Source organism: Trichosurus vulpecula, chromosome X, assembly GCF_011100635.1.
Source record: "Trichosurus vulpecula isolate mTriVul1 chromosome X, mTriVul1.pri, whole genome shotgun sequence".
In the NCBI taxonomy this organism is placed as follows: Eukaryota; Metazoa; Chordata; class Mammalia; order Diprotodontia; family Phalangeridae; genus Trichosurus; species Trichosurus vulpecula.
Window position 1 is genome coordinate 40040314 of NC_050582.1, and position 13007 is coordinate 40053320.

General features: G+C 41.2%; 1 protein-coding gene across 1 annotated transcript in view; it reads right to left on the minus strand.

The window, feature by feature from the left end:
• ADGRG4 (adhesion G protein-coupled receptor G4) overlaps positions 1 to 13007 on the minus strand; it is an 81038-nt gene that overhangs the window by 20134 nt on the left and 47897 nt on the right. Inside the window, 4 exon segments of the mRNA XM_036739811.1 lie at positions 1190 to 1312; positions 6563 to 6694; positions 6996 to 7158; positions 11059 to 11269. Coding sequence (XP_036595706.1) covers positions 1190 to 1312; positions 6563 to 6694; positions 6996 to 7158; positions 11059 to 11269 — 629 coding nt within the window.

The following is a 13007-nucleotide window of genomic DNA, read 5'->3' on the forward strand; positions in this document are numbered from 1 at the left end:
ATAAGTGTTACCTGTTGTTGCTATTGTTATTAATATCATTATTATTCCAGCCATATGATTATGAGCAAATTGCTTAATCTCTCTGAGCCTCAGTTTCCTTATCTGCAAAATAGTGATAGTCACGGCTGTCATATTTTCCCAGTCAGTTGTGAGGCTGAAATAAGGTAAAATATGTAAAGAACCTTGTCAACTTTAAAGGCCTATGTAAATATCAATTATTATTTTATTCTGCTGACTGCACCGAATACACATTTCTTCTGTGCTGTTTATTCACAATACTTCTGTGTTATTAGCCTTTTAACTTCAGTAAGCTGTTATGCATCATTGCATATAATGAAGAAGAAAAAAGATTTGTGATTTCATCAGTGTGGGTGCTGAGTGTCAGAGACTTTCCCAAGGTCACACAGTTAATAAGGGCTAAAGCCTACCTAGGTCTCTTGACCCCAAATCCAGGTCTCTTATCCCTGTCTCTCATTAATAATGGCTCAAATTTCTAGGGCTCATTGAGTTTTTAAAAGCCCTTTCTTCACAACGGTCCTCTGAGGTAGAGTTTGTGTTACTCTTCCTATTTCACAGATGAGAAAACTGAGGCACAGAGAGATTAATTGACTTGCCCAAGGTCACACATCTAGTGATAAGTGTCAAAGCCTGGATTTGACCTTGAGTCTTCTGGTAGAGGGGCTCGACTGAAAAAATGTAATTATTATTGGGGACTCAAAATTCTTGGGGGCAGAGAGGAGTCACAGTGGGAAGTGGGCCAGCCCTGAAGTCTTTGGCCACCAACTGGAGCCTAGCAGAGTTAAATGACAGCTACTAGCAGTCAGCCAACACTCTGCTTCAGGATTATATAGGCTAACTAGGAAAAACTTTTTAAAAAGACATATACATACACTGAGAGCCTGGAATTTCAATGAGAGATAAAGAATGTCACTAGAATTGTAACTAGGAATTGTTGGGCCTTGTGCTGACACCACAAACTCTACTCAGGGCAAGTGACATGAAATCCATTCTTAGAAGGGGGCAGGCAGAGACATAAGATCGTTAGGGGGGAGGGGGGCGCTGCTTGGAAAGGGCCAGGATAAGTAAGTTGGAAGGGGAGCTCACTCAGGCACAGGCCCTGGCAGCATCCTATCCTTGCCCTTGTCCAAAGGATCAGTTGCCCTAGTCTAGTGGCAGCTATGTGTGTTACCGTGTTTTCTTTAATATGCTGTAACGTGAATTCTATTGGATAAGCCAGGTTCCAAATCAATGTATTTGCAGCGCTGGCGCTCACAACATAAGTGGTTAAGTTTTCATTTTGGGCAATGTGGTGCTGGAATAGAAACAGAGAAAAGAGCTCAGTTCAAACTTCACGGACCAAAGAATGGAAGTGCTAAAAAAAAAAGGGTATCGAGGGCATCTACTGTGATCCTTTCACTTTACGGATAAGCAACTGAAACCCACAGAGGAAGGGACCTGCTGAAAGTCATCTCACTAATAAAGGGTGAGAGTGAGGACTAGAACCCAGGGCTCTGGCCTCCTGATCCAATGATCTTTGCAATATACGACATGGGCTCAGAGAGTGGGCTGCCCCCCCACCCCGCAAAACTGCTATAAACTCCCCTGAATTTCTTCTGCTTTTAATAAACAAGCCCAAACTTAAAGGCACAAAAGTAAGACATGGAATGCTGTGCTTGTGGAACAGTAAGGAGGGCCATTTGGTGGGATGTAGGAAGCACGTGACACTGCTCAGCCAATGAGAGAGCAGGGTACACTTTCCCAAGATAAAAGTCTTCTGTCCAGGCAGCCATGCTCTCAGGCTTCTTTAGAACAGCTGTGGCCTTCCAGGTTCAAGATCCGGCCATTAGTAAAAGAGCCTTTCCCATTACTGATATGGAACTCTGGCCATAGATTCCTTCACATCAGCCAATTAATGAGGAAATATAATGTGAAAATCAGTCATCTTGAATCCAAATGATTAAATATTGATGTCTTGTTTTTTATACCATAATAATTTACATACACATGTGTGTATGTGTATATACATATATACACATATGTATTACCCCTTAGATACGCACACTGTTGTTGGTCCTTCCTTTTCAAAGGGGAACAGTGACATCAAGGGTGATGCCTTGAGTTGTGTGTGAGTTAGATTTCAGTGAGGCAGAGCTGCCCAAAGTCATCAACCTCACACTCTCTCCCTGAGTCATCCAAGTCCAGTGGCAGGACAAAAGTCAGGATGACTGGCGGTAGCCCGGGATGTAATAAATGACCTCAGTGTCTTCCATGTCTGACCAAGCTGTAAGCACTCCACAGTGCCTACTTCAGCCACCTTCATGGTTATTGGGACAAATTGTTCTCATCTGCCCATTCTGTGGGGGAAAGTCTTCACGTGCTTGGACTAGACATCCCCCTAACTCACTCACAGGTTTGAGGCCTGTCAGTAATTTTCAACTTGGTTTTAGGTCGTTGGCCTAAAGAGTTTGATCAGGGTGTGGCTGTTGTGCATGCCACGGGTTCTTGGAGCCACGGGTGAGAGTTGGCTGGCAGGGGGACACAAAGGGGGCTGAGCAGCCCTCACACCAGAAGGGCTAGTCCTTCCTGAACACCCCATACACCCTACATACACACAGACAGGCAAACACACACACACATATACACAGACACAAACACACACACACACACTTTTGAAGGCCATCTTGTAACAAAGAAAAACTGGCTAAACTGACAACATGACTATCTATCATCCCGACATCTTTCATCTGACTTCCTGAAAGTGACCCTGGACTCACAAGGCTCAGCCAACAGAGCAGACACTCCTGCAGGTCCTCCCATGCTGGAAAGGCTTCATCCCTGAGCCAGCATTAGCTCTGATGTCCAAGGACCAGCAAGGCTAAATGTTGAGAGAGGGTCTCATCACTGACTATTCAGCTTAATTGTGATTTCTCTAACCTATAACTAGGGATTCCTCTCATTGTAGAAACATGAGAGGCATCCACAACATTGGCAGGTTAATTTGGTAAAGTCCTTTTATCCTTTTTGCTGAAAAATATTAATGGCTATTACTAATTCCACGATTAATCTATGCAACATCAGTTTGTATCTTCCCTCTGCTACCACACAAGAGGAGTGTGTGCTATGTATGGTCTCTGCCCTTAAGAGCTTCTAATCTAGTTAGGCAGAAAGAAGACATTAATAGCAAGCAAACAATACTCAGATATGTGTGATTCCCCCTAGAGAGGGAGGAAATGGCCTGGGGACCTGGACCCCAACAAGATAAAAGAAAACTTGACCTTTCAGAGCCAAGAGCTCTGGGGCAGAGGAAACAAAACTATTGACTTTTCAAATGATATAATGATCTAAATGAGAAATGTCAAACTAGCATTTCTCCTAAGTGCCTCTGAACCAGATTAAAATGTAATTAGGAAACATTTAACAAAGTAAAGAAAAATATAATACAACATAGATAATGTTAATTTGTAGTTTTCTAAGTCAATATGTATCCACAGAGATCCATTTCTGCTTGTGTCTGGCACCACTGGGCTCTAGAGAATCCTGAAGAGTCAACTAAAAATTAATTGAAAAAATAACTTAAGCAAAGTGGCAGGATGTATAGTACCAACAAATCTTAGCAGGAACAGAAAGAAAGAGAAATTTCATTCAAATTTGGGAGGTCTACCAAAGACCTGCCCAGGTGCTATAAGAATACAACCATAAAATACTCTTTACAGAAATGTTTGTTGTTGTTCAGTCATTTCAGTCATGTCTGCCTCTTCGTGACCCCATTTGGGATTTTCTTGGCAAAGATAATGGAGTAGTTGGCCATTTCCTTCTCCAGCTCATTTTACAGATGAGGAAACTGAGGCAAACAGGGTGAAATGACTTGCCCAGGTTCACACAGCTAGAAAGTGTCTAAGGCCAGATTGAAGTTAGGAAGAGAAATCTCTATCCGGCACTCTATACACTGTACCAGCTAGCTGCCACTTACAGAAGTAGACAGACTTAGATAATCAGAGAAATATCCATTTCTCATGAGTAGGTCATGACAGCATAATAAAAATGGCAATACTACCTAAATTCATTCATGTATTAAGTGTCATGCCAATCAAGCTACCAAAGAACTATTTTCTAGAATTAGAAAAATAAAAATGAACTTACTCATTATTATCACTATTAATAATTTATTCATTATTTGGAGGAACAAAAGATCAAGAATCTCAAAGGAAATTATGAAAAAAGTGGGAAGGAAGAGAGCCTAGCAGTGCCAGATCTCAAACAATACTCCTGATCAGTCATAAAAAAGCTTTGGTATTAGTTAAAAAACAGAGCGGCCAATCAGTAAAATCCATGAATTAAGTTCATAATATACAGACCCAAATGAACACAGTTAGACCCTGAGGCCTGCTCTCCTGATTGGTGAGTCCCTGGCTAGGACTGTCATTTCATGAGAGGCCCTAGCCATGATCACTTACTTCCAGATCAACTCCCTCCCCTACTCTGGGCTTTCTAGCCCCCTCCCCCATTTATGTTTTATCTTCCTGTATTAGAATATAAACATCTTGAGAATAAGGACCATCATATTTTATTGGTTTTGTATCACCAGTATTTGGCATAATACCTAGCACATCTCTGTCTCTCTCTCTCTCTCTGTCTCTCTCTCTGTCTCTGTCTCTCTCTCTCTCTCTCTCTCTCTCTCTCTCTCTCTGTGTGTGTGTGTCTCTGTCTCTCTCTGTCTCTCTCTCTCCAGCTAGATATCTAGTGAGGCATCTAGGTGGCAGAGTAGATAGAGCACAGTCAGGAAGACCTGAGTTCAAATTCAGCCTCAGATACTTCCTAGGCAAGTGACCCTGCACAAAGTCACTTAGCCTGTTTGCCTCAGTTCCCTCTCCTGTAAATTGTGGATAATAATAGTACTCTGTATCACTTCATACAGCTCTTCCCAGGTTTCTCTGAAATTGTCTATTTAGTCATTTCTTAGGGTGCAATAACATTCCATTACAGGCATATACCATCATTTGTTTGGCTGTTTCTCAATAGATGGGCACCCATTTGTTTTCAGTTTAAATTGCCACCACAAAAAGAACTACTTTAAATCTTTTTGTACATATGGGTCCTTTTATTCATTCTTTGATCTTTGGAGTATGGGCCTAGTAGTGGTATGTTGTAGGGTCAAAGTAGATGCAGTTTAGGGGCATAATTCCAATTTGCACTCCAGAGTGACCGAACCAATTCACAAGTCCCCTAGCAGTGCATTAGTGTGCCTGTTTTCCTGCAGCCCCTCCAGCGTCTGTCCTTTTTCTTTTATGTTGCTTTTGCTAGTTTCATTGGTATGAGCTGGAACTTTAGAGCTGCTTCAATTTGCATTTCTCTATTTGTGATGCGCAGCTTTTTTTAATATGGGTGTTGATAGCTTGGATTTCTTCCTCTGAAAACTACCTGTTCATATCCCTTGACCATTTATTTATTAGGCTATGGCTTCTTATAAATTGGAATCAGTTCCTTATATAGGGCACTTTTAAGCTATTAAATAACTAAGCTACTAAATCTTAAAACTGCATTAAGACTTTTGGGGATATTCTGCAAAGATTGTTTGTTAGCTATTTCCCTTGTAATTATAACTGCATTAGTTTTATTTGTGTGAAAAAAATGTTAATCGATTCAGGGTGCAGAAAGAGACAGACATTTTTGGACATGGTCAATGAGGAAATTTGCTTCCATTTGACTATGATTATTTTTATCAATGGGATGAGGAGAATTGGAGAGGGAGAAAATAAATGCTTGTCAGTTGAAAAAAATTAAATGAAATTTTAAAGAAGAACGGCCAATGAAATATACTTCCCTCCTCTTGGTAGAGAGGTGGGGTGCTACAGGTGCAAAATGTTGCATACAATGTCAGATATAGTTTGTCAATCCGTTTTGCTTTAACTGGTGTGTGTATGTGTGTTACAAATGGGGTTTAATGATGTTTGGGGGGGGAGTATATTGGGAAATGACTGCAATACAAAAAATAAAAGGCCTCCATATGAATCAACTGGCTCTAATCTGACAGATTTCACATTAGGTCCCCTCACACACTGTCTAGTTCCACCATGCACAATGTTCCATCTCCTGTTTCTGTGCCTGGAATGTTTTCCCTTCTCACTCCTTGGAACCTCTAGACTATCTTCAAGTCTCAGCTCAGGCACCACTGCCTTCAGGAAGTCTTTCCTACTCCCTTTGATGGGGACCCCTGAAATTACTTTGCATTTCCTTTGCGTATATTTGTATTTGCTTATTGTACATATTATTTTCCATAGCAGAATGTAAGCTCTTTGAGAACAAAGATGATTTTTCTTTTTATATTTGTCTCCCCAGTACCTAGAATAGGGCCTGATACATAGCAGATGCTTAATAAACCCTTGTCTTTTTGAATAAAACTTGGCAGATCCTTCAAACAGGAAATGGTTATTCGCGTGGTGGGCCAGGAGTGCATTCAGATAATTGTGGAGCAAATGAAAGTGAGAAATATTACTACACTAACAACACAAAATGGTAGGAATTGTTAATTACCCTGATCCCATCCCTAAATGTAAAGCTGTACCTTAAAGATTGATATTTGCCCAAAGAAGCTAAACACAATCTTCTGTAGGTCAAAAGGAATTCTCTTCTTCAGCAATTGAGGCAAATATATGGAAGCCAAAGTCGTCCTCTGAGGTATATTGTCTAGATAAACCTGTGGTGGGAGACCTTAAAATGAGGGAAGATATGAAAAAACTCTACCCAGTGAGCAGGGCCCCCAAGTCCAGTATGGCTGCTACCATCCCAGGTGACCTCTAGAAGACCGAAAGCCTTCACATTTCAAAGAAAAGGAGTCATTTGCTTCCTAAAACGTGCCACGTGCATCACATATACAGTTCAGGAATAATGAAATGATCCCTTGTGACACTATTGAAGAAAGGACGCTTTTCTCCATCCCCATGTAGAGTCTTCTCCTACCCTGAGCTTGTCATCCGGTGTCCCTGGATTACACTCACCTCAGGGTCTATGCCTTCCTCATAGTAGCAAATGCTAAAGGAAATGCCTTCAAATTCCTCCTCCATCTGAAGCACAGCTAAAGCCCATGAGGCCACAGTTACTTTGGCAGTCTTTCCAGAAAACTCCATCTTGTAACCTACCCGGTCAATTGTCCTCAAGATCCTTTCAAGGACAAAAAAAGTTTTTTTTTTATTTAAAAACCACACCATTAGGGTTATTTAATAACTAGAATTTATAAAGCGCTTTAAGGTTTGCAAAGTATGTTACATATGTCATCTCATTTCATCCTTACAACAACTTTGTGAGGGAGGTGCTGATATTCTTATTTTATAGAAGAGGAATCTGAAGTCTAGAAGCTAGGTGATTCGTCCAGGGTATCCAACGGCTTTAGTGCCTGAGGCAGGATCTGAACTCAGGTCTTCCTTATCCATATCCAGTACTATCCATTGTACCACCTAGCTGCAGTCATTAGCTAAAATCGTTCATCAAGCAAGATTTCTTATCATGGAAAACAAGAAGGTAGGGCTTAGGCAGGTTCAGCTAAGCTGGAAAAGCTTCACATCCGGTCCTGGTGATGGACTATTTATTTGGCATCTGAAGACTGGTTGAGGCCCATCACACAAGGAGCAGCCTGGCTAAATTTAGAGAGGCTCATCTCCAAGGACCGGCAGTCAGGGCAGGTACCACAATCACTCATGAATACCAGAGGGCTTGTAGCATTCTTTTGGAGTTGGAGTATTGAATTATAAATAACTCAGCTGGGGGTGGGGGGAGATGAGAGGGTTGTCCATGAATGTGGAACGTCGCATATACTGTAAGATGTCTTTTGATGCAGTGGTTAGTTTTGCTGATTTCCCTCCCCTTTCTTCCCTTTTTCTTTTCTCTTTTTCAAAATGTCTTTGTATTATGTAAGGACTCTCTGAGAGGTTGGGGAAGGGATATAAGGGGAAATTTAGGCTTCGTAAAAACAAAAGGCATCGATAAATTCCTCCTACGGCCAACCTGGTAATGAGTTTTTATGCACTTAGCTACGGTGGTGTCAGTTGGGCTTGTGTTAAAGTGACATGTAAATGTCAGCTTCTATTACTGCTACTACTAGCAACGCAATACTGTTGGCTAGCATTTATACAGCACTTTAAGGTTTACAAAGAGCTTTGCAAATATCTCAGTTGATCCTCACAACAACCCTGGGAAATAGATGCTATTACTATCCCCATTAACTTACAGATGAGGAAACTGAGGCAGACAGAGGTTTAAGTGACTCATCCAGGGTTACACAACTAGGAAGTGTCTGAGGGTGGACTGGAACTCTGTCTTCCTGACTCCAGGTCTGGCACTCCATCCACAATTAGTAATAAATATTAATGAAGGCAAGTAGAGTATAGCGGCGTCAGAAGAACTGGGTTTGACTTCTGAATCTACCATTTAGTAGCAGTATGACTTTGATTGGGTTTTTTTTAACCTCTCAACTTCAGTTTCTTCTTCTACTGATGGGGAATAATACTGACTTCTGTTGTCATCATCACTGTCAGTCTGGACCTGAGATTTTGTCATTTAGGGGATTCCCAGTGTGGAAGTTCCCTCTGCAGATGCAGGTCAGCAACTCATCTGAAACATATAGTATTAGAGATCACTTGGGGTACTGAGAAGTTAAATGACTTACCCACGGTCACACAGTCAATATGTAACAGAGGCCCAGGATTTAAGCCCAGGTCTTTCTGACATCAAGGTCAGTTCTCTACCTACTCTACCACACTGAACGTCACTATTATTATTATCATTATTACTCTTAAGGACTCTATATCACCCACTGCATCAAATCCAAACTCCTTTGCTTGTCATTCAAGGCCTTCCATAATTGCCCAACCCCAACCTGCTCCCCTGATGCTCATGCATGTGAAGCCTCTATTCTAGGCCTCCTCACTGTCCTTGGTACATACCAAACTCATTCCCAGCTCCATGCATTTGTTCATGGCATTGCCCCTTTGTCTGGAATGGTCTCCCTTCTTCCCTTTCCTTTATGACCTTTACCTGTCTCCTAGGGTTGAGCTTAAGGTCAGCCTCCTCCAGGAAGTCATCCCTGACTACTTGAACCTCCATGGATTTTTCCCTTCTTGTAGTCTGTGGCACATTTTGTAATAATGATAACAAAGGATACTTTATTGTATCCAAAGCACAGCCCTGGGATGGAAAAAAGGAAGCCATTACCAGCATATTACCTTCCATTAAGAATTGAGGCTCTCTCTCTATATATATATGTTTATGTATATATATATATATATATAAGTGAATGTGTATGTATGTATATATCTATGTGTATATATATGTATATATATATGTATATATATATATGTATATATATATATATATATATATATAAAAGAGAGAGAGCAGACACAGGGTGAGTTGAAGATGAAGGGAAGATATTTAAAAGAAATAAAATCAAATTAAGGGATAAGAGAGGAACATACTGAGAGAGGGAGATAGGGAGAGATAGAATTGGCTGGATTATCTCACATAAATGTGGCAAGAGGAAGCAGTTCTGTGGGAGGAGGGGAGAGGGCAGGTGAGGGGGGAATGAGTGAACCTTGCTCTCATCAGATTTGGCCTAAGGAGGGAATACCATACATACCCAATTGGGTATCTTACCCCACAGGAAAGAAGAGGGAGGAAGATAAAAAAAGGGGGGGGATGATGGAGGGGAGGGCAGATGGGGGTGGAGGTAATCAAAAACAAACACTTTGAAAAGGGGACAGGGTCAAGGGAGAAAATTCAATAAAGGGGGATGGGTTGGGAAGAAGCAAAATATAGTTAGTCTTTTACAACATGAGTATTGTGGAAGGGTTATACGTAATGATACACATGTTGCCTATGTTGAATTGCTTGACTTCTTAGGGAGGGTGGGTGGGAAGGGAAGAGGGGAGAGAATTTGGAACTCAAAGTTTTAAAAACAGATGTTCAAAAACAAAAAAAAAGTTTTTTCATGCAACTAGAAAATAAGATACACAGGCAATGGGGTGTAGAAATTTATCTTGCCCTACAAGAAAGGAAGGGAAAAGGGGATGGGAAGGGAGTGGGGTGACAGAACCGAGGGCTGAATGGGGAACAGGGCAACCAGAATATATGCCATCTTGGAGTGGGGAGGAGGGTAGAAATGGGGAGAAAATTTGTAATTCAAACTCTTGTGAATATCAATGCTGAAAACTAAATATGTTAAATAAATAAATTTAAATTAAGTCTCTTAAAAAAAAAAGAATTGAGGCTCTGAGAAGTTTAATAATTTGCCCACAGTGAGTGGATGTAGGTAGTCAGCATCTGGGATTTAAGTAAGTAAGTGTCCAGCTCTTCCTCCTCCAGAGGTGGACCTTTTCTATATCTCACAGAATCTAAATTCAGTTCACCAGATTATAGACCTAAAGAGATACTCATCCTTCTCTCCTTGAAAACTGCTTGAGGTCAGAGGCCATGTGCTCTCATTCATTTGCATCTTTCATGGGCCTCAACACAGCACTGGAAAGACAATAGGCAGATGATTGGTTGACTCATCTAGGCAGATGATGAGATTTGGGCCATAAGGTAGGTTAAGATTATGCAATCATAACCACTTCACAAAAGTGACTTAAAGTCATAGACTCATAAACTTCCAGAGATGGAAGAGATTTCATAGGCCACCTAGTCCAAACCATTCCCCAAAAGGCATGTCATACCCGCCAAGTAGTCATCCAGCCCTCGTTTGTTTCTGTCTTGAGCCCCCTTTCCATGGCTCAGATAAGCCAGTCAGGGCCGAGGTCAGTTGACTAATAGGTGCTTACTGTGTGCCCAGCACTGTGCCAAGCACTAAAGATCCAAAGAAATCCAAAAACAATCCCTGGCCTTAAGCAACTTAGGTTCTAATGGATACCTATAAACCTGAGCAAATCACATGGCCTCTCCAGGCCTCCATTTTCTCCTCTTGACCTCTCTGTAGGGCTGGAAGGGGCCTCAGAGGTAATTTGGCCCAACCCCCTCTCTTGGAAAAAGATGAGAAATGAGGCCTGGAGAAGCTTGTTACTTCTTACTTACTCATGGTTTAGCAAGGGCTGATCAGGCAGCAATCCCATCCCCCAAGCCACATCAAGCATCTGTAGCAGGATCTGTGCTAGATTCAGACTTAATTCATCACATTTTGAGATGTCAGACACCTTCAAAACAATAATCTTGATTTCTTTTTGGTTCAGGTCTGGGGAGTCATGTATCAGACTTAAAATGTGCTCGGCAACGTCACAGGCATTCTCTACAACAGATTGGAGACAATGATGGTGAAGCTGTGTTAGAGTGGGGATTTTTAAGTCCTTCCATCTAATGTTTTCTCACTAACTTTAAAACAAGTTTAACTTGTTTTTATGGATAACTTTTCTAGACATCACATTCATGTCTGCATAAATCCTCCATCTCCCAGTGAGCCATCCTTTGTAACAAAGAATTGAAAAGCAGCTCAACAAAACTGACACATTGACTATGTGTGGCAGTATATGCCCCATTCCTCACCCATAGTTTCCCCCCCCCACTTTAAGGAAGGAAGGGAGGTGCCCTATCTCGACTCTTCTCCATCTCCCCTTAATTTGGACAAATAAAGAAACATCCAGCTGGGTTGAACCAAATGAAAGTGGGAGGGACCTTGATTTCTACCTTCCTGACAAAGTCGTGACTAACTCATATCTGGCATATCCAGGTCCCAAGGAGCATCTTGAATCCTGTGGCAAGTCTTTTTGGAAAGGGAAAGATTCTTGAGTGATACAAATAATCCACACCCGAAAGAAGTCCTTCTTGTAAGTATGGGGTTGTGTATAGAACCTGCCTGGGTTCAAATCTCACTAATAATTCATTTTCATATAGTCATTTTAAAATTTGCATAGTTATTATAACATTTCATAAACTTATTTGAATAGCATAGCTTTTTACACACATGCTGATATCATCCCATTTTACAGATGAGGAAACTGAGACACAGAGAGGTCTAGATATTTGGCCAGAGTCACTCAGCTTGTAAGTGTCAGAGGTAGGAGCTGAAATGTGGTCTTGGGGATAGGTTTCCATGACTTCTAGTAGGGACATCTTTTTTTTGTCAAAAGACTCCAGCCCACAGGAGAAAAAGCATCAGGTGCTAAGTCAGTGGCCTGTATGGAAATTTCCTCCAGCAACACAGATTACAACTACTCTACAACTTATACTCTAATCTTAAAGAGTCTCCTAAGGCTCAGAGAGGTCAAGTGACTTGCCTAGAGCCACACAGCCAGAAGAAGGTCCAGACCTTCCCAACTAACTGTCCAGCGCTCTATCTACCATGCTAGGCTGTCTGTCTATAGTGATGGGGAAAGCAACTTTTCTTGGAATTGTTTTGACGACAGAAAAAGAGAATAGGTCCTGATCGCCTTAAGATGTAGTTTCTATGGCAACCAAATTCATTGTACATTCTTCTTCAGCTGAGAAATTAACTGTTGCTCGATATATACAGTGACCACAATAATGTAAAGGAAAATGTTACAAAAATGCATCAGAATTTGGACCAATGAGTCGACCTATCTTGATTCCAGAAGTCTGTTGATGAGGGATCTCCCTCCTCTTTGCAGAGAGGTGGTTGAATGGCAGGTGCAGAGTGAGAGATACAGTGTCAGACATGGTCAGTTTCGGTTTGTTTTCTCAAACTCTAGGACCTTATTGCAATAGAAGATTCCACAGGAGTACTGGGGGAAAGAACCATGATTTTAAAAATCGATAAAATATTTTTAAAAGAAATCCATTGCTCCTTGGCCAGTAATTTTATCTTCCTCAGGGCAAGGCCTTAAGAATTCTATACCTAGATTTCTTTTCAATTCATTGTAGACAGGTCTGAGTGTTATGCATAGATTGGAGCCTGGGAAGTTATGTCGAAATTGAATTTTTATAACTTGAATAACATTTCAAATATTCTCAGAGTGCTAGCTACCTAAAGGGACCTTGCAATTATTCCTTTTGTAAGAGTGAATAATGAT